This window comes from Pempheris klunzingeri, chromosome 15 (genome assembly GCF_042242105.1).
Source record: "Pempheris klunzingeri isolate RE-2024b chromosome 15, fPemKlu1.hap1, whole genome shotgun sequence".
NCBI classification, from domain to species: domain Eukaryota; kingdom Metazoa; phylum Chordata; class Actinopteri; order Acropomatiformes; family Pempheridae; genus Pempheris; species Pempheris klunzingeri.
In genome coordinates, this window is record NC_092026.1 from 6,089,787 (window position 1) to 6,111,116 (window position 21,330).

Consider the following 21,330-nt stretch of genomic DNA (forward strand, 5'->3'; position numbering starts at 1 on the left):
TCATCATCGTTATCATTACAAACATTCTAACATTGGAAATCAACACTGTACATATTTTACACTATGATACAATCATATATACTGTACTTTATGCCACTGTTGGTCATATAGAGTACCACATATGTTAGAACTTGGTTTGGGAATACACTAAAGCAGGGTCAGTGCCATCAATGCAGTGCACAAAAAGAGGGTCCCATCATATCTATCCTTCTAATTAATGTGACAATCAGCAGTTTACTTCTGATCAGGAAAAGCCAGTACAATAGTAGTACAATATCTTCTTTTTGCTGAAAACGTTGTTTTCACCTCATGGATACTAGTTCGAAATAGGTTGGCATGACTGATAACAAGAAAGTGAGACAGTAAAGGACACACAAATTATCTTTTTTTTTAAGTGAAATATACCCTCTCTTGGTGGCACAGCTGAAAATCAACACTGTATATATTTATTCTTGCCCAAAAAAGGCTCCTTTCCAATGCTTCATTTCATCAAGAACACTATTTGGACAAAACACTGTAATTATTGTGACTGGCCTCGTGTCACCATCCAGCCATGAGCACTGATTAAAGGAAAGCGCATAGTAAGAATGGTGATATGTTACCCAGATGAACATTTCAAGGCTACTGTACATGGCACAACACTGAAAAAAGAAGTTACATGTTCTTAACAGTGTCGACTCTATCATGACCTTGGCATTGCTTTTGCTCTACACACAACACTATAACTTTCTTAACCACATCTGACACGTGGGAAGGTAAATTAACGGACTGAAATATTCCTAACGTCATCATACTGTCACAGCTGAACAGACAATGTTGTTTGGAATAGACAGTCAGGACTGGAAGAGTAAAAATGTGTCTGTGCTGACTGCACCTTAAGCAGTTTCTGCTGTTTGTTTGCACTCAGTTAAGTCATGAATGCAAGAAGACTAGCAAACGTGCAATGGGCCTAGTTGCTATGGAAGTGTGTCTAATTGCAGTCGCTAGGGAGGCCCTTGTCCTGGTCAAATACACTATTTAAATTAACCATATTTCCATCCTACATAAATCTACATCCCCCTCTATCTCTAAAGGTCCAGTTTTTCTGTTCCCCTCATCCCACACATTCATGTCATTCGTAATCTCGGCTCATTCACTGGCTTTCTGTGTACAGAAAGCAATGAAAGAGGCCATATACGTACTAGGTAATAATGCCTATTAAGGTCGAGCGATATAAACCTCACCACCAATACAAACGTTAGGTCCATCTCTACGGTTGTGGGACACACAGCCCATATAAACATATATCTACACATATACATATCATCTGACCCCTTTTAAACTCTTCAAGGTGAAAACTCAAAACAGAAACAAAATTACAGTAAAAACCCACTGTACACCTCACAGACAGTGATGATAATTATATTCTAATTTGTTTTTTTTGTCATTTCTTTTGTTAAAAATCTTTTTTTTTCCTCTTTTGTTGAGCTGATATGATGTGAAATGGTCTGCGATGCTCTAGATGTGGCCTTGTTGTTGGACATGTGTCTCTCTGTTGCTCCATAATGGTGGTTGTGTTGGAGGGACTCTGGGTGCTAAAGCCGGAAGTGCCCATCGAGGATGGGAAGAATGGTGAAACTGCGAGAAGGTGAAGGAGTCAAGCGTCCATGTTGTCTCCATCTCAGTGTGTCTCAAAATCAATGGAGGCCCGAGCACCGAGTATCCATTACAACTCCATTTCAGAGGGGAAACTCTTCACAGGAGCATCCATTTTGGCTCTGTCTCACTGTGTGTTTATGTGGAAACTGTTATACTTGGACGTGCGTCCCCTGGGTCTGCAGGTTCTGCGCGCCAGACAAAATCTTCTTCTGGTGGCCGGCCAGAGTCACACCCATCTTAGCCAATTCACTATAAGGAAAGCAGAAAAATAAGATAAAATGGCAATTTTAGAGAAGGAATCTACATTGTCCCTGAAATGCTAAGCAGCTGCTGAGGTTTCATGTCCATGATACTTGTGTAAATCCCCTTCTTACATTCAGTCGACTCTCTAGTGGAATGTAATATATCTTTAACTGACAATGTTGACCTTTTGAGTGTTTTATTTAACTGGGATAAGTCGCCAGCTGTCTGTACCTGACACTGATGTAGAGGACTGAGTCCAAGCTGACATATCCAGCACTGGAAAAGTTCTCCTTATACTGGCCCATCTTGATGGCCTCCAACCACTCATCCACTGTGCTCACACTGAACTCTGGGGTGGACGGATCCTCCCTGCTGGAATACAAAGCACACTCACAATTCAATAAAATGCCCTGTTGAGTGGCTATTAACAGTTTCTGACTCTTGCTGAGGTCAATTATTTGTCCTTGGAACAGGTATTGAATCTAACTCTTCTTAGGGCATTCATGATAATAAATGCTGTCAGCAGCACACTTGAAGAGCCGCTTAATGCTTATTCATGGTGCTGGATCTGTCTTTGGACAGAATAGCTTCCATTTTGCAATAACCACACCATGACAGACTCAAATCCACTGTGAAAAGAAAATATAAACCCTAAACTTTGAACCTTGCTATTAGTGGGTAAGTATGATTAATGATTGCCCCCCCCCCGTTCCACCCCACAGTACAAGCACACACAGCTTTACTTGTGGAACCATTTGACTTGTTTGCTTGCTTCCTGTTGTTATGAATTCTTATAAGATCTTTGTATCTATTCATTTGCAAGCTCCAGCTTAGTAAATCCCTAGCATTTGCATGCCTAATTACACCTGCACTTCCATACAATATGTACCGTCATACAGTGTTGTACTGCATATGCTATATTCAACGTATGTAAGACTGATCCTTTGGTCATGTTTTCTGCAGTACAGTGTAGGCTCTCGTTAGTGGTGTTTTTCAGCCTCTGTTGTCTTTTCACTTGTGCTGGGATTTGGGGGTTTTATTTTGTCCTCTGTCTGCTTTGAAAGGGACTGAAACATATTCTGCTGCACATTCTGTATGCTGGCCTGGTTTTAAACATATGCTTAATGCCTGGAGTGTAAAATGTAAATGTCGAAATAATGATATTCTATGGATTTGTGCAATAGTACTTACACACATCTCAACGTCTAAACTGAATGTGAGACTGTGAACACGGCAATCCCATAACCTTATATTCCTACCTTTTCACTGACAAATAATACATTGCTGAGAAAAGATAAGAATGCGGTTTAAATGAAAAAAATGACATTTCCTGCTTTGCACAATTTTCAAAACCGATAAAGCAGATTCACAATGTAGATCTAAGACAGTGATTATGTCCTAAATGCATGTGCCGTTCTGTAATCGCATCCATGTATCTAAATGACATGGGTGCGTCAGTAAAAGTGTTGAATTCACAACTTTAATCTACAGCGTTCTCCCACTGACCATACTGAGCTGTTGGCCAGCTCCCTGAGGCTGGCCGGGTTTCTGATGAGCTTGTCCAGGATTGTGACAATCTGTCCAAACTTTGGCCTGTCGCTGCGTCCCTTCTCCCAGCAGTCCAACATGAGCTGGTGCAACACCACAGGACAGTCCATCGGAGCGGGAAGACGGTAGCCCTCATCTATTGCTTTGATCACCTACAGGGAGAGAGGTTAAAATACCACAATCTGTGATCAATACAAGAGAGGGAAATCAAAATGTCCAGCTTAATGCAGTTACATAGTTAAGTACTGAGCTGAAGATTGAGGGAAAAAATACATCTCAAGCCGTAATCACTAAATGAGACATGATGTGTGTGTTTGTGACTCACGTCCTGGTTGGACATCTCCCAGTAGGGTCTCTCTCCATATGAAATCACCTCCCACATGACGATACCGTAACTCCACACATCACTGGCTGAGGTGAACTTCCTGTAGGCTATGGCCTCTGGAGCCGTCCATCTGATGGGGATCTTCCCTCCCTGGAGATGGTTCACAACACAGTCAACACATTCTTGGCGCACTCAATATGTCACCCTGAACTTAATGTTTTACCATGTCTTTAATGGTGTAAATATTTAAAGGAATTTAAATATGTCTGCGGCTCAGCACTGTAATAAATCAAGAGTGGGGCTGACAAAACGAATTAGATGGTGCCTGCAGAGAGGTTCGGTGCAGCGCTGCCTTTAAGAACAAAGCAGGTGAGACTGTACGCAGATTTGACAAACCAAGTCTCTAATACGCTCACAACATACAGTGAGGTTACTTCCCTCCACTGTTTATTCTTGCACTTGACTTTGTTTTGCCATTTCTATTTTCTTCTTTCATGCTGCTCCTGTCTTTGTTGTTGATGCTCAGATCAAAAGGATTCCATAAAGCCCACTGTATAGACGCAATAGGCAGTAAGGTACCTCCGCCCTCTCTCACTCCGTGTAACACACACACACACACACACACACACACCGCACCTCTATAGGGCTCCGCTCAGCTTTTTAACATGCGGCAGCTGTCTCCGCACCACCTAGCATTCCCCATCTCTGCTTGGTCAAAGTCAAATAAAAGACAAAGCTGCCAAGTCGCTCGGCACTATACTTTTGTTTCCACCGCCCCCTGTCCACCCCTACCCCATCCATGGTTTTTTCTCTAAACTGCTCTCACTGGATCCTTCCCCTGCCTTCCCTTATTTTCTCTCTCTCTCGCTCAGCCTTCCTCGATCTCAGTCTTATTTGATATCCACTCCTCTCTGTGTCTCTTCAGCATCTCCGCCTCGGCCTCTCCCTTTCTCCCTTTCTCCCTCCCTCTCCATGCCTGCAGCTCTCCATCTAGGTCTCCTGACATCAGTGGGAGTGTGTGTGTGATTGCAATAGAGCAGTCAGCGGCTGATACACTCCTCCCAGGGCAATGCTAATGCCATATTAAAAATAACATCCCCAACACTTCCTATGAATATGAATAATGCCATCTCCTTGTGGGCATTTTAGATGAGTTACTCTGCAGTGGTTTAACTCACTGACGTTTGAGTTTCTTCATTCTCTCTGTGCTCTGTGAGGGGATGGTGATGTTACCGAAGGCCTCTTTGATTTGACTTTATATAGGAACAAAAAACATCAAGGGGAGGAGTTTGTGTTTATGCAGTCTTCCTGTGTGCACATTTAATTTTGTGAATAATGTACGTTTATGTCTTCAGTGGTGCATCATGATCTCGTACAAAATTAAAATGTTTGGGACCTGAGTTATCGGGTTAGGGTCCCCCTCTATTGCAATGAGTGTCTGGTCTGTGTGTCTGCATGTCTACCTGACGCCCTGTTGACGCATGTGGGCAATTATTTTCTCCCATTGCTATTCTAGAAAACACTGAAGTAGTCTTTGCTGAGCGATGTGTTCTCATGCATCATTTTCAAGTCCCAGTGGCTTGTTAAAGTTAAATCATATTAAGTTAGGAAGCCGTAATGATCAAGTTTTTCCCACATTTGTTTGAAGTGCTTCAACATTGCTCTATTTCCTGAGGGAATCAAAATAAGCGTGATTGGTTCACTCAGGGTTTTCGCTCCCCCATGTCAGAGGGAATTTGCATAAACACTCTCAACCACTCCATGTCGCACCTTTCGGCCAATTTTTGAGTTTTGAATCACAGGGGCAGCAACGGAATGCTTCCAGAGGCTCATTTCACAATTAATAGCAGCATGTTATGTCTGGGTTATGTCTGGGTATGTGTTGGTGTTCTCTCAATATGTGGGTCTGTTTGGGTCGAACATGTTTTGGATCAGTTCTGACTGTCCTCAGTCTCTTTCTTGAAAATTATTTCGTACATGTCAGGTTTGGATTTTGATTGAATTAAACAATGTATGGGTCAATAGGTGGATGAACTGTAATTAAAGATAGAATTTATTTAAAATAGCTGCAGTCTGTGAAAATGTGTCCTACCCTTGTAGTGTAGGCAGCCTCTGGATCGTCCTCCAGAACTCGACTCAGGCCAAAGTCAGACACCTTGCACACCAGGTTGCTGTTGACCAGGATGTTTCGAGCTGCCAGGTCTCTGTGAACGTAGCTCATGTCTGACAGGTACTTCATACCTGAGGCGATGCCACGCAGCATGCCGACCAGCTGGATCACTGTGAACTGGCCGTCGTGTTTCTAGAGGGAGAGACAAGGAGACAACACAGAGTGTAAACGCTCACAATAAGCTGCAGCAGGGTGGCACAGTGAGTAGGGCGGGGTCCTCCAACAACCTCAGCAGGAAGTGAAGGTTCAAGCCAGGATTCAAGCATCTGTAATGGCAGCAATCCACTCTTCTGAAGTGTCCCTGAGCAAGACTCTGAATCCCTCTCAAACGCATGCTAACCCTGCGCTTTGACCTCTCTCTGGTGGGGGGCAACCAAAAGATGGATTTGCCCTCCCAGGAATCAATGCAGGATCACGAAATAATCCCTCTTGCAGAGGATTGAATCTGACAGAAGACAAAACTTTCCTCTGTAACACAGACCGCATGCTCAAGCAGAGCTCACTGGATTTCAGATTTGAGCTGTCTTTGGCAGAGAGTAGAGCCTGTTGATCAATGACGGTCCAGCTCACCTTCCTCTGCCAATTATTTCTGCCCCGGGCCAACGGTCCCCGTTAAAAAGCCATCCATGTTATCAGTCACGCTCTCTCCCTTATATCATCTCTCCTTCCCTCTATCTCTTTGTTCTCTCAATCCATCTCTGTCTCTCCTCAGTCTCTGTCCCAGAGAGAGAGAACTCTGTATTACTTTCTCCGTGTCCATCTATCTATCTATCTTCCTTCATCTTTCTGCATCTGTGCCCCCCCCCCTCCCCTCGTCGTTCTCTCTCACTCTCTCCCACTCTCTCTCTCCCTCGGCAGCTGTGGAGTAAGTTAATTAGCCGGTGGTTTTGTGAGATGCTGATTGATTGGACTGTCTAACAAACCTACAGACTTCCTCTATCAATCTGCCCACCACATTGCATTGCCAGGAAGGAGGAGGGAGGGTGGGCAGGGCAGGGAAAGAGAGAAGAGACAAATGCAGGGCAGAGAGGTTAGACAAGGAGATGAAAGAGACAGATGCAAAAGGTGAAGATGGAAAATGGGACTTTTTGGCAAATTCTGGTGTATTAACTAAAAGGGACACATAGTAAAGGATAGAAAGGCTGTAAGTAGAAGGAGGAGAAGGAGGTTTGTTATTTCTAAGGGATGGCTGCTTAATAAATGGTCAGCTTAATTAAAGACACATATGGATGCCAGGAGCACGGATGAGCTGTAAAACCCATAAAATTGATTTCATAATTATATTAAGCCACTGCAGACACCCTTTATGACCCTCATTACAATACATACTGTAACACACAACATGTGTGTAATTGTGTGATTGTGTGTGATTGTGTGTGTGTGTGTTTCAGGACATTATGTCTTCGCCTTTTTTTATCTGTCAGATTTCATTTCATTTTGCGTCAGTGTTGCTGATGGGATTGGTGTCTATTTAGCGATGGGCCTATCATCACAGGCTTAATGGCTTTGGAGCACTGCGGAGATTTTACTGTCTGACAAACAAGTCTGAATATGAATCAGAGGGATTTTAAATGTGAGGCACACCAGGACTGCAACAAGCTATTCATCTGGGTGTATAACCCAATTCAGGGCTCCTCAGCTAAATCAATAGCGCACATTTGCTACTTCAGGCACATAGTTTGTAAGAACAGGAATCACGAATCACACGTTTAAAATTTCAAAATGTACAACATTATATGCTTTTATGTGTTTCCTGTATCTGCCATTAATTTAAAACATGCTATTGTGTATATAATTGACATTTTAAGAAATGCTTCAAAATCCTTTGTTAATTTTTAGACAATAAATCTAGATTTACTTCTAGATAAATGTAATATGTGTGCAGGTTTGTGATATGTTTCAGAGGATGGTTTGAAGGACTCATTCTTTGAAAAGATCAATTCATGTGGTGATGTTTTGAGTGACAGGCTCCTCTAGCTGCTGTCTTAATGTTGACTTCAATAACAAAGCAATACCTCCACAGCCTTCCTTTGATTTCTGAATGTTCACTGATAAGAAGTTCAGTGATAACCTTGAGTAAAATCTACTTTTCAGGACTTCATTTTGTTAAGTTTTGGCACATATTTTAGCTCCGTTTCTCTTGCTGTACTTATCTGTCAGCTGATTTCTTTTAAATCTCTCATTCTCTGACTCTCAATGTCTTTCTCAGCTGTCATCTAAACTCTTAACCATATGACTTTAGTGGTATTACATTACATTTGAAATGATTTTTGTACCCCCTGACAGAGCAAATGTTGCACTCTAAGCAATAGGCTTTCATTGTTTTACTGCTGATTTGTCAGCAGTCTGCTGCTGTTTTCTGCCCTGGGATATGGACACTAAGTGCATTTCATAAACCCAGTATCAAGCATCATGTGATCAAAGTGAGGGCAGGCCATGCGTCCATCTGAACTTTTCTGTTCTCATCCACTTTACTGTCCATACTTTAAAAGTCCTGTCTGTGTACGTGTGCTAAATATATCATGACTACTATCACTGCCTACACGTATGTACTGTGTATTGATGGAATGTCAATAGTGATTTTCACTCTTTTCACCATTTGTTCAACCTCTTAAACTCAGCATTTGACCCCATAAAAGATGGACAATGTTTAACTGTAGCTGACAATTATTCTCCTACGTCCACTATGAATATAGTGAAGATGTGTTGCCTTTTTATATTGAAAATGGTCCCATGTCTTGTTGCTAGCGTAACATAAATAACAGTGATTTTCAACAGTTCAACTGTATCTTTTATACTCTTACTGTGTTGTCTACGTATGAAATGTGGTTAGAAGTTAAAATTAACTGATTTTCAAGGATATTTGTTAACTTTGTTAACCTAGTCATTGATCGACTAAACTTAAGTCCTTGGTCAAACTTTTATGCGTTGAATTCTCCAGCTTTGAGAGATGAAAGACAATTTCAGTCTGGCACCTTTATATATTTATAAAAGAATGTGTCCTCAAGTACAGCAATTTGGGGAGGTAAACTCTACAATTTTGAACACTCCACAGCTGGGACATCATTTCCCACATGGCCTTTATAAAGAGTTGTGGTCCTTGTCAGACCTTGGACAAAATTCGAGCGCTGTGTTCCTTCCAGCTGAGCTGTGACTCACCTTGAGGAAAGTGTCCAGAGATCCGTTTTCCATGAACTCCGTTATGATCATCACTGGCTTACCTACAGACACACATAACAAGCCAGCTGTTAGTGGAGCAGAATTACAAGAAAGAAATTCAACAACTATAAAGAGATGAGGACAGAGAGGTGGTGGAGTCCGCAGCTGTGACCAGCCTTCCTCTCTGTCTCTCTGCCTCTCTCTAGGGGATAACATGGCATGTCGTCATCAGTCACACTGACAGCTTCTAATCAGCCCTCTCCATAAACGCCAGGAGATAATTAGAATGGACCAATCCACAAGAATATGTGTGTGTGTGTGTGTGTGTGTGTGTGTGTGTGTAAGGGGGCCTCCTGGGATCCCATGAATACTAATCAGCCTCAAGGGGAAGGGGGTTGTGGTTGGATCGCTATGCACCTGCATGAGTGTGTGTTTGTGCGATGAAGGGGTGGTTGACTGACAGACCCCACGCTCTATGGTCCCTTGCATGGCATCTGGTGGGGCTTACAAATGATTAACAAAGTACCTGCAATCACACACAAACACACTCTCACTCACTTGCACAACCCAAAACAGCAGTTGTCCCTGTTTTACAGGGTTCTCCCTAGGTACCACCCCCTATAGCCAAGCTTTGCCAATCAGAAACAAACACCCAGTGTGCAGTACAAATCTTGTGTGTGTGTGCGTGTATATGTGTGTGCATGGCTTGTAAACACACAGACTATGTCAGTTGTGATGAATAGGTCACATTTCCCCAATCAGACCTCAGAGATGCTGGGAAAAAACCTGGGGGAGAGATAAAGACAGACAGAGGGGGAGAGAAACTGAAGGAGTGGAGACACAGAGTTTTCCTATAGATGCTTCCTGTAAGAAGTGAAAATAGGAAAAAAGTAGAAATGAAATCTTTATATTCTTCATATGCTTTGACATCTTTTTTAATCAAAAGCTCATTTGAATTAAAATTTGAAATTGAAAATGAACTGACAGAAAAAGCCAAACAGGGAAAGAAATAGAAAACAAGATGTTAAAGATGGTAAAGTGTAAAGGAAAACATAAATTGGACAAAAGAAGCAAAGGGTTAAAAGACAAAAGAGGGGAAAGAGAGATGGATTGAAGGAGGGAAGGGGAAGTGCGGAGGGATGGAGATGAGGAGAGGAAAGGAAAGAATAAAAGGAGGGGTCAAAAGCTCGTCATGGAAAGGCAGGAACAACACCACCAAGGCCTACAGTGAGATTGTAGGTAAAGACAGCAATACATCACCTTAAATGAATTCACTATCTCACTGCAGCAAACACACACATACACACAAACATGGACACACACACACACACAAACAGAGTCGCCTGGTCTCTGGTGGTGGTGTCTTCTTTGACAGTAACATTAGTCTCAGGGATAAAAGTGAAAGAGAATTGGATTTTCTTCTGCTGGGGGTGAGGACTGCTGGTCACATTTATCTCCACACGGGGCCTGTCTTGTGTGTGGTGTGTCGCTCTGTGTCTGTGTGTGTGTGTGTGTGTGTGTGTGTGAGAGAGAGAGAGGGAGAGCTGGTTTCAGTGCTTGGTAAGTGGGCAGGGACGGCACTGATGACCGCCTGATTTGAGCCCTGATCAGAGTCGGAGAACATATGTGTGCTTTGGTGTGTGTGTGTGTTTTTCACAGCGGCAGATAAAACAGTTGATGGGAGTGATTCTGACCGAAAGGAGGTCTGAACACTGGAATACATGTATGTTACACACTGTGTATCCATACAGAACAGGCATATGCACATCCAGACTTCAAGTCTACAAAGTAGACAGCCATGAAATGGAAAAGAGCTACAAAAACATACATCTGAAAACCAATTATATGTGTGAGTGTGTGTGAGTTTGTTTATGCATACTGTAAGCCCATGTATGTTTCTAGGGAATGAGAATACTACCTTCAGGCTCACAGTGTTAGAAGCGGTCAAGAGAGAAACCCAATGAAACTCATTCATCCTGTTGTCTTGGCTTAGAGGACCATGTGAGCCTGGCGTGCACACACACACACACACACACACACACACACACACACACACGCACACTGCTATCACTGGTCATCATCTGGACGCCTGCCTTACAGAATAATTCCTGCAATGCTGCAAGACAACACAGGTTACCAATAAAGCTGACCACACGTGCACACATCGTACTTTAGCTCTTTTTTTCAAGTGTCAACACAAACACACGCACACATCCAGTGATTCATGACTGACTTCATCACATCCCAGCCAATTTTCAAACTCTCACACAAACACAGTGGCAGAACAGAGCCTCTCCAACTTGTCGTGGAGCTCCTCAATGTCCTCCTGAAAGCGCATAATTAACTAATCACATTCATATTCATTTGAATGCATTGCCTTTCATCACACTCAGAAATAACACAGCCATTTGCAGAGCTAAAAACACCTCTCAGTGTATGGGTGTATACGTGTGCAGATTGGGTATTGATGTTCTGCCAGGTGGAGTGTGTTATGGAATGGATCAGAGAGGAGTTTGCTCTTTTTTGCAGCTCTTCATTATGTGGAAGTGGAAAGTGTCGTCTCTGCTCTCCGCAGGAGAAAGCTGGAATCATTTAGGCCTCACGTGTGTGTGTGTGTGTGTGTGTGTGTGTGTATGAAATTGATAGAGACAACATACATACAGTATATCTGGTAAATTACATTATGAGGGGCTGTTTTTGTCTGTTGGTGGGAGTGTACATGAAAGTGATAAGAGTCTGTATACATCTGGACAATTACATTATGAGTGGCTATCTGTGTGTGCGCCAGTGGGCCGCATTACCGCGTTATTGAATGAGACGGCTCAAGGTACAAACGAGAAAATGAAATAACTGCTGTATTGATTAATGTAAAGGGTCTGAACTAAGTGATACAATGCTTTTAACACAGGACAGATCTCTGCTTGGGGAAGCTCCATGTGAGGATGCGGGGGTGCAGAAAAACAGAGAGACAGCAACTCAATAACCTTATCTCCACTCCTCTCTTCACCCCTCCTCCCCTCTCTTCGTTTCTCATCTCCTCTCATTTCCTCACGTTTGTCTCCTTGCCATCTCTCCTCCCATCTCTCCGCCCCTCTTTTCCTAAAATCTCTTCGCAAATCTTCCCCTGTTGCCCTCATTTGTTCTCAAGTCCCATCTCCTCTCATTTCCTCGCTCTTGCATCCTATCTCATCCATCCATCCCCCCTTTCTTCCCTCCTCCGTCCCGTACCCATCGTCAGCTTTTCTCAACATTCCCTTCTTGTTTCTCCTCTTCGTCATTTGTCGCTGCAGTCCAATCTGCAGATCTGCATACATATTCAAAACGTGAATAATTTCAAACACCGTGACAGGAAACATTGAAACACTTATTGTTCTGCACACAAAGACACACACAGTTTAAAACTAATCACTAGTTTCTTCAAACAGGAGACGGTGAAAAATGTCTGTTTTTGCCGGTTTTAACACCACCTTTGGAGAGCAGCTTTTTGTGTGTGTGTGTGTGTGTGTGTGTGTGTGTGTGTGTGTGTGTGTGTGTGTGTGTGTGTGTGTGTGTGTGTGTGTGTGTGTGTGTGTGTGTGTGTGTGTGTGAGAGAGAGATGTGGGCAGATGAGATGGAGCTCGGTAATTGAGGGTTTTCCAAATGAGCCGATTGTTGCTGCGATTGTAAAACACATAAAGGACGGAAGGATAAAATGAGGGACTGGGGAGATGAAGGGAAGATAAGTAGATTGAGGTGGGGAGCGGAGGGGGCAGATTGCTGCGCTTTTCTGATGTGTCGAGAGGCAGATAGAGAAAAGAAAAATCTATTTTTTTCCTCTTTCACTGCATGTGGTACTCTAATTAGCATGACAATAGCAACAATCAGGTGACAGACAGCAGAGTAGGTTATTGGAGTGGCACACGGCAGCGGCTGAAGGCTTATGGGGTTTTAAGAGGAGAGAAAACACACACACACACACAAATGAAAAAGGAAAATGCAGACAGCCAAAATAGGCACTTATGCACATACTAAAATACAACTGCAAAATTAAAGTAATACCACAGCTGCCACCATCACTACACCCCACTACTGCTACTAATACTAGGTTTTATCAATGGCCAATAACAGTAGTTGTACTACTATGCTGACGGTGTTATTTGTGAGAATATATCGTCGATTAAAACTGCTACAACAAAGTCTACATTTGCACTTTTTCTGCCTGTACTGTTACACCACAGAGCTGAAATGATTAGTCCAGGTCAAGTCTTTTTTCTCCAGTTCCAGCTTCTCAGACGAGAGAACTTGCAGCTTTTCTTAGCTTAGCTTAGCATAAAGACTAGAAACGGGAGAAATGGCTCCCCTCAGGAAAGAAACTACTTCTGAAGTACTTCAGTACTTCTGAAGTTTAACTGAAGTGTTAAAACACCATTTTTAGGTTTTGGAAGGGGCTGTAAACAATGACTTCCTGGAGTTTTTCTGGAGATACTTTCAACCTTTGGACTGAGCCAAGTTAGTCTTTTTGTTTGTTTGTCTGCCAGTTTTGACAGATATGAGCGCTGTTCTCATCTACGTATCAACAAGAAGGTAAATAAGCCTTATTTAGTCCTCACACTAAAAGTTTTACTATTACTACAGTGTCATTACCACGGCTGGCTACCTCTACTACCTCTACCGCAGCAGAACTGTGACAGCAATTACTCGTGGTACTACGCCAACCACTGGTGCTCCTGTAACGGCAGATTCTACTACTACATACACCTACACAAACCCATCCAACACACCTGAGCCCAGAGCAGTCAGGGTCAGTCTGCCTGATTAGACTGAGGGTGGTGTGAAGGGACCAGCTGGTGCTTGAGAAAAAGGCCTGAAGGAATTATTGACCCATCTCAACTCTCACCCCTTCACTCGCACATACGCACCCTGGGCTGTGACCTGTGAAATTACTGCTTCGCTAGTGAGATTTGTTTCTGAGGGGCTCTATCAGCTTCTCAATGTGCCGTGAAGGCAGGTGAGAAGAGAGACACAAAGAGACAGCCTGTAAAAGTAGATGCTCATTACATGCACAAACCACAAAAACAAAATGCTCCAACATATATTTATGTTGATAGCGCACAGCAAATCAAAGAGCGCCTTATTATGTTTAAGTAAGTTGTTTGTCAAGCCAACATTCTGCTACTTCCCACTGTCAATGCTCCTATTATCCTCTGTCACAAAATTTTAAGAATCTGGCAGTAATTCTTGAATTTATTCTGGCATTTTAAATCAGAATAGCATGTGTGCCACTGACAAAGAAATGCCATAATTACATGTCTGCCTGTCAACAAAAAAAAAAAACACATTTGATTTAGCTTGTTGCTGTAGAACTTCAACAAATGGCCTCAGTCCTGCTAACCTAAGGTCACAGCTAAAATCTAGCGTTGTTTAGACAATGAGAGAGAGGAAATGAATAAGAAATGCAGTGGGGTCTCATTCTTAATATGCATGCTGCTGAATATTCATGAGGCTAAAAAACACATCCAATTAACTTTATGAATTATTAATATTCATGATAAAAGCCTATGCATATGCATTTGCTCTTTTATTGTTGGCCTAAGTGCCACTGGGCGCCGGTGTGTGATGGACTGAAGATCTTTGTGTGTGTGCATGACAGAGGGAGAGAGGGGGGAGTGAGATTGGGGGGGAACTGAGGTTTATTTGTCTGCATGCGTGTTTACAATTCTGTTTCTTTGTAGCAACTGTCTCTCACTTCCTTTTGCTTGTCAGTTGATCTCAAACAAACATCTGCATAACAAGATGTCAGACCAGAGGAGGAACACACCATGGATGCGAGTCCACACTAGTGGAATGTTTAGGAAAGTTTTGCAAAAGTTTTCACGTGAAAACACTTAAACAGAAGGAAAAAGGCCAAATCCTGCTTCCTGTGATTTCCCCATACTTTACTACAGCGGAGCTTTTACATATCATTGACATATTTTTCTCTTTCTGTTGTCTGCCATCCGAATGAGCAGCAAGTAGAGATCTGATCACGGATCATAAACACTACCTGTTAGTCAGGCACTGCTACACTGCAAAATCGACAGAAATACGGCTATAATAACGTGACCTACATTGAGTGATCGACTGCTGTGACATTTAAAATAAAGTCACAGAGTGGGTTGGAGGTGACAGAGGGTTCCTCTTTCATTTACAGCCACACAGCCCATGATCAACCCTTGCATCATAGTATCTGAAGAACTTTTTGTCCAGTGTGAATAACGCAGGTTTTCACCAAATGCACCACTGAGGCTTAATCATGGGGTTGTCGATTCGGCCCTCAGCTCCTCCTGTCTGTGTGTCAAAGTGTCCTTGAGCAAGTCACTGAACCCCAAGTCACACAAAAGTGAGAGAAAAAGATGTGTTTTCAAATGTACCTGGCTTAGTGTTGATGTACTGTGAGTTTGACTGAGGGAGATAAAGAGAGAAAGAGAGTACAAGTGGGAGAGCAGAGGAGATTGGGATTGACTGCGGGAGACGGAGTGGGGAGCGATTGAATGAGGAGATTAGATGGACACGGACTGGGAGAGACAGCAGGAGCGTGAGATAGGGATATGAGAAGAGAGAGGGATACATGGACAGAGAGAGAGAGAGAGAGAGAGAGAGAGAGAGAGTGTGATTGAGAGACCGAGGACCTGCGATAACAAATCAGCCATCTTGTTGAACCAGGCCTGTGTCTATGAACACACACACTCGCTCTAATTGCCTAACACAATCATGTGAAGTAAACAAGTGGCCGTTTGAAAGGCAGACAGTCACCGTTCCCATCCACACCGCCATGCGTCATCAATGTGTTACCATGGTAATGGAGCTTTTATCTGATCCATGGTCAACTCTTATTTACATCACCAACAGCTCTGCTTTATGTCACACCGGTATGTGACAGAGACACCACACACACACAGAGCACACACAACTAAGCACATCATCCAGCCGTACACGCAGGATGAAGTACAAAAGAATGAAATGCTCACATCGTGTGACGACACCCTCCAGCCTGATGATGTTGGGATGGTCAAACTGTCCCATGATGGAGGCCTCAGACAGGAAGTCCCTCCTCTGTTTGTCAGAATATCCCGCCTTCAGACTCTTGATGGCCACGTAGATCTCCCTCTTTCCCTGAACACGCAGCCGACCACTGCACACCTCCCCAAACTCTCCTACACACACACACACACACACACAGGAAAAAAAAAAGCATGATAAAACTGTATGAAACTTGCTGGAAAAAGATAAGATGAATATCAGCTCTCTTTTCTGTATTTTTGGAAGTTTTATCATATTATTGACTCCAAACTGCGTTTTTTTCTATTACCAACATTTTTTACAGGTACTACAGTCTGAAAAATGATAATTGTCCATACAAGCAAACGTGACTTGCTGAAATCTCTAAATATCAGCCATAATTTAAGTTATCTGTATTCAGTCAAGTTAAATTTTTAAATTTGCTTTGAGTTATTAATATCATCTGCTGCTGTTTTACTGCCAACTCACCAGCTCCAATGACTCTCTCTATGCGAATATTGGAAGCATCGATCTCTTTGGCGAAGTCCCTGACAGCCTGGTTGGGATCTTCGTAGGTGTGAGGATGGATGTAGGTCCTGCTGCCTGGAAGCTTGACTGCATATGAGTGGAAAAGTGGAGAAATGAGGACGGATAAATGAAAAGGATAATTGCTAAATATACTGAAATATAGCCAGCTTTTGCAAGGTGTATAGTATTACATCTACTTAAAGTTAAAAAGTTTATAGTATTAAAAGGGTGTTGATCACTCTACTGAAATGTTTTCCTGACCCTGACATTTCAGCGGTGTAAATGAGTGTTAATATGGAAGCTTCAGCGTGGGTGCTCTGTTTGAGTGACATTGCAAATTATTACATAATTAAACACATAACTACTTTGTTAGAAATGGTGTTAAAATGACTCATTTTAACAGGAACCCATAAGGAGCTTCACTTTGCCAGATAACATTTGTGCAGGAAAGTGTGAAACAATGTGGTTTATTTGACTGAGAATGCTACAAAGTTGGAGACTTGTGTAGCTCCAACTCTTTCAGATTGTGTGATACTTTTGCAAGTATGCACCAAAATATGACTGTTGTATACGAAAAAGTAGTAATGTTCAGGGAGTCGTCTCTTTGAATTTGTTTTCAAGGTATTCCTCCTTGTTTACAGCCATAAATACAGGCAGTGATGTGATTTATTGCAGGTGGGTGTGAGGACAAGTTATGGCTGTGTGTGTGTGTGTGTGTGTGTGTGTGTGGGCTGGCGTAAGATTTAAAAATAAATCACTGAATTCTTCAAACAAATACAAAATGCAACATATGCATCATGCTCTGTTACTGAATACAGTGATGGATGTCAGTACATCACCTGAAACGTTCCCATTTTTCATAGCAACAAACATACAGACATTTGTAAATGGGTGTGTGTATGCCTTCGTGTCTTTTACCTCGGCCGTGCTGGAACTGCATCTTCTCTTCATCGGGGTCCTGCTTGGCTTTGATATATCCACAGTGCCTGAAAAAGAAATAAACAGCTGGTTTATGACACTGCATATAAACCTATATGCACTGTATAGATCCAGCACACAGATACAGCTTTATAGCACATCTATGGAAGATACCTTTGAGCGTGTTTGATATATTAAATCTGTGATACCTCCTAGAAAATCGTTTGCTACGCTGTGTACAGCCAATAGCTGTGTGTATGCTTCTGTGTGATGTTTTCTTTTGTTCCTACACACCCACTCCAGGTATAAGACAAGCCTGGAGGAAAAAAAAAACAAACTATTCTTCTTTTTCTCTGCTTCTACCTGTCAATTCTACGCTTCCCTTCAAGCTGTTATGCCTGAGGTTGTGTGAATGAGTGAGTGCGTGTGAGAGTGTGTGTGTGTGTGTGTGTGTGTGTGTCAGGTGTCCCTAGACAAGACTGAGCTATGCATAAAACCCTCCTCTCGTTACCCATCTATGAACCTCCTGGCTGTTAACCACAGCCTTCAATACTATCATGGGTCTCTCACACACACACACACACATCTACACCCTTTTCCCCCTGTGCACACATGAATGCACCCCGTGGCGTGGGTCAGTCCAACGATCAAGGCAGAATATTGACAAATTGATCAACTCACTTCTGCCGTCCAGCTGTGAGCAAGTGTTAAACTTATTCTGTTTTACAGACCTCACAGGGGGATGCTGCTGCTGCTGCTGGTGAGTGTGTGTGTTCTTTGTGGGATGTTAGAGTGTTATGTTTTTGTCAGTGTATTTTCTTTCCACTATGTTGAGCTTCAGCCTCAAACAGTTTTTAACAGCCATAATCACCCATAACACTGCCTCTGCGATTTACTGCTCCTTTAAATTCAGGGCAAACATTTTAGGGCAAAAAACATAAAATGTAAAAGCTCTTTCATATAACGAGGTGCAGAGCACGACATAAATACTACATGGCCTCCTCCCTTTTCCCTCTCCCATCGTCCTCTCTTGTTGTACAGGTGAAGCAGCAACCAGTCAGTATGTCCGTCCGTCGTGAAGATAAATTGATTTGGGCTCAGAGCCAAGAGTAACTGGGAATCAGCAGCACAGACTGTGGGTGATGTAAGGAAGCTGAGTGGGGGAGGACAGAGGAGACGAGGAAGGATTTAATAAAGAAAAGGGAGAGGAGAAGTCAGATAAAGACAAAACAGACAAGAATAATAAAGGAGAGGAGTACCGAGTGGAAAAGAAACAGAGTACAGTGTTCTGACTAAGACTGAGAGAGAAAGGTGGGGTCTCGCTAGGCTCAGTAAATCTCAGTCATTTGGTGTTTAATCCTTGTGTTGATTTTACACAGCTGAATGCATGGTGTAACCCAGACATCAATAGGCTGTCTTGGGAATATAAAGACACACACATAAGGGTAAAGACTGGTTGCTGGTATTTGGGGATAGAGAGGGGGGGGCATAATGTTCTTATGAAGAGGGAGTTGGGCCCCACCTGGTTATCAGCTGGGCTCAAGCCAATCAAACACCAAGGGACTATCATTACCCCGTTGACACACACTCTCTCACACACACAGCGCTTTGGGGCATGTGTTTAGAGCATATGGGGAATGGGGACATGGGTCACACCTCTGCTCCGACTGTGATAATCCCATGGGGGCGTACACACCCACACAACAAACGCACACACACACACACACACACACACACGTAGAACAGCAAAACACCAAAACCCACGTTTGAAACCCTTCCCCATCACTGTTGGATGTGTATCTGTGTGTGTGTGTGTGTGTCTCCACGGGTGTATGGCTGCATATGTGAGTGTGTGTGTCTGATGGGAAATGAACACATTTCCATAGTAATTACAGAGCAACTCATTTCTCCTCTTCAGTTAGAAGTGTCATGAATCATTAGCGCTGCAGTCTTAAACATGGCACAAAACCTGACGTGGCTGTGGCTTTTGTTTCCCCCCCGACAGCTGTGCCTGTGTGTGTCTGTGTTTGAAATAAGTATTTTATTTAATACCTTTGACTAAATGCAACTGACCTGTAATTCATCGTTTTAAGACTCTGCAACTGGACTCAGGAGGACAATGTGGAAGCCATTTTACGATGCCACACTGAGCTTTCACATTTGAGGCTGATAACGTTTGGCAGTAGCACAAAAACAACTTAACAGATAAACAGTTGCCATGGGATAATCACGCATTTAAATGCATTATTCTGATCTGATTGCATGTTTAATCAATTAGGCTGCTTGTTCAGCATTTTGTTCCATGCTAAATGCTTCACTTTTCCAACTTTCTGTCAAAAATCTTGTCTTTGACTCTTAAAAGGAAGCTCAGTTTTCTCATTTAGTAGATTTCTTGATCAATATCCAGCCATTGAACTTTCTATGGAGGATCAGCTTTACTCCACTTTCTTGTTATAGCATCTTGCTGGCTAGAGCAATATTTTAATCATGTCTTTCCCCCATCTTTGTATAATCCCTTCAATGTTACCTTGAAGAAGAGCACATGTTGTGGAAAAATATTCATTAACAACTACTATGCATGAGCAAATATGTTTAGTGGGAAACAATGCTGTATGGATTATGTTTTAATGAACATATAGGGAGATATTTACATTTAAATTGTTCACTGCCAGTGCAAAAGGCTCACTCTGAATGCGTCTGCAGAGGGTTTGCTGTCCCTACAATATTGTCTCCTGACATCTAAAGCATGACTAACATTTTAATGCATATGTTTAGCCACACAAAGCTCTTGGTTTAGGTTAGAAAGGAATTGCAATCCTAGTTAAATATTCAAAAAGTCAAGCCTGAGTTGCTGTTGACATTCAACGAGAACATGATCTTTCCCTAACCTTAACCAAATGTTGTAGTAGTGTGACGTCCCTCCCTCTCCCTGCCACTGGTGTGTGTGTGTGTGTGTGTGTGTGTGTGTGTGTGTGTAGTTTGGCGTTGGGGTTCAGGATCCAATAAGTAGAGTAGGGAACGGGACTGAAGACATTGGTACACCTGAACAGCTTTGAGCCTTACATCTTATCTCACTCTCCTCTTTCCCCTCCAGGCCTACATGTGATTTGTGTTTTGTCCAAACTACATACATTTAATTGAGCTGAAGTTCGCAATGAATTTCATTTGAATCTTTCAATATTCTATTTTTTTGGCACTTGCTCTAGGCTAGTTTCTTTGCCTAAACCTGACAACATGTCGGACACGGTCTCTAGGATTGAAGTCAGCGCTTGTAATTCAGGCAACTACATGCATGTTTCCTCCAATATGTATATGGCAAAGGAAGTTAGCCATGTATACATGAGCGTATACAGTATATATGTAGGAGATACGTTTGTGGAATTCCTTTATTCCATCATGTTTTTATGATAGTATTTATATTTACACAAAATGACAGCTGCAGAGAACATGGTTAAGGTCGCCACTCATATTGTTGAGTGGCTAGTTGTTTGCTATTGATGTGGATGTCGCACATGTGAGCATTTATAGACCCTTGGGCTGGAACAGCAGTATTATAATGAGATACAGTTGTTCCCCTGCATTGCCACTAGCTGCTTCTTTATGCTGCTGTACTGCAGTGTGAAGTTGGCACTATCTGTCACTGTGGGAGAAATCATTGTTCCATTTAGCTGCCATCCAATTGCACCATACTCTGCTGTTTCATGCACTAAATACACCCCGCACACACGCACGCACGCACGCACAGACACACGCAGTTGGATATTCATGCAGAGTTAAAGTACGC

At 42.6% G+C, this 21,330-nt stretch overlaps 1 protein-coding gene across 2 annotated transcripts in view; it reads right to left on the bottom strand.

Annotated features, from left to right (window-relative positions):
* Positions 1–539: 539 nt before the first annotated feature.
* epha4b (eph receptor A4b) overlaps positions 540–21,330 on the bottom strand; it is a 78,824-nt gene continuing 58,033 nt past the window's right edge. The window contains exons 11-19 of one of the 2 annotated variants that reach the window (XM_070845683.1): positions 17,547–17,614; positions 16,590–16,715; positions 16,070–16,255; positions 9,084–9,145; positions 5,847–6,056; positions 3,755–3,904; positions 3,388–3,581; positions 2,113–2,253; positions 540–1,887 (exon numbers count right to left, since the gene is read on the bottom strand). In XM_070845683.1, coding sequence (XP_070701784.1) covers positions 1,788–1,887; positions 2,113–2,253; positions 3,388–3,581; positions 3,755–3,904; positions 5,847–6,056; positions 9,084–9,145; positions 16,070–16,255; positions 16,590–16,715; positions 17,547–17,614 — 1,237 coding nt within the window. In that variant the 3' untranslated portion in view covers positions 540–1,787. The remainder of the gene's footprint in view (positions 1,888–2,112; positions 2,254–3,387; positions 3,582–3,754; positions 3,905–5,846; positions 6,057–9,083; positions 9,146–16,069; positions 16,256–16,589; positions 16,716–17,546; positions 17,615–21,330) is intronic. The other variant, XM_070845684.1, reaches the window with a different exon arrangement.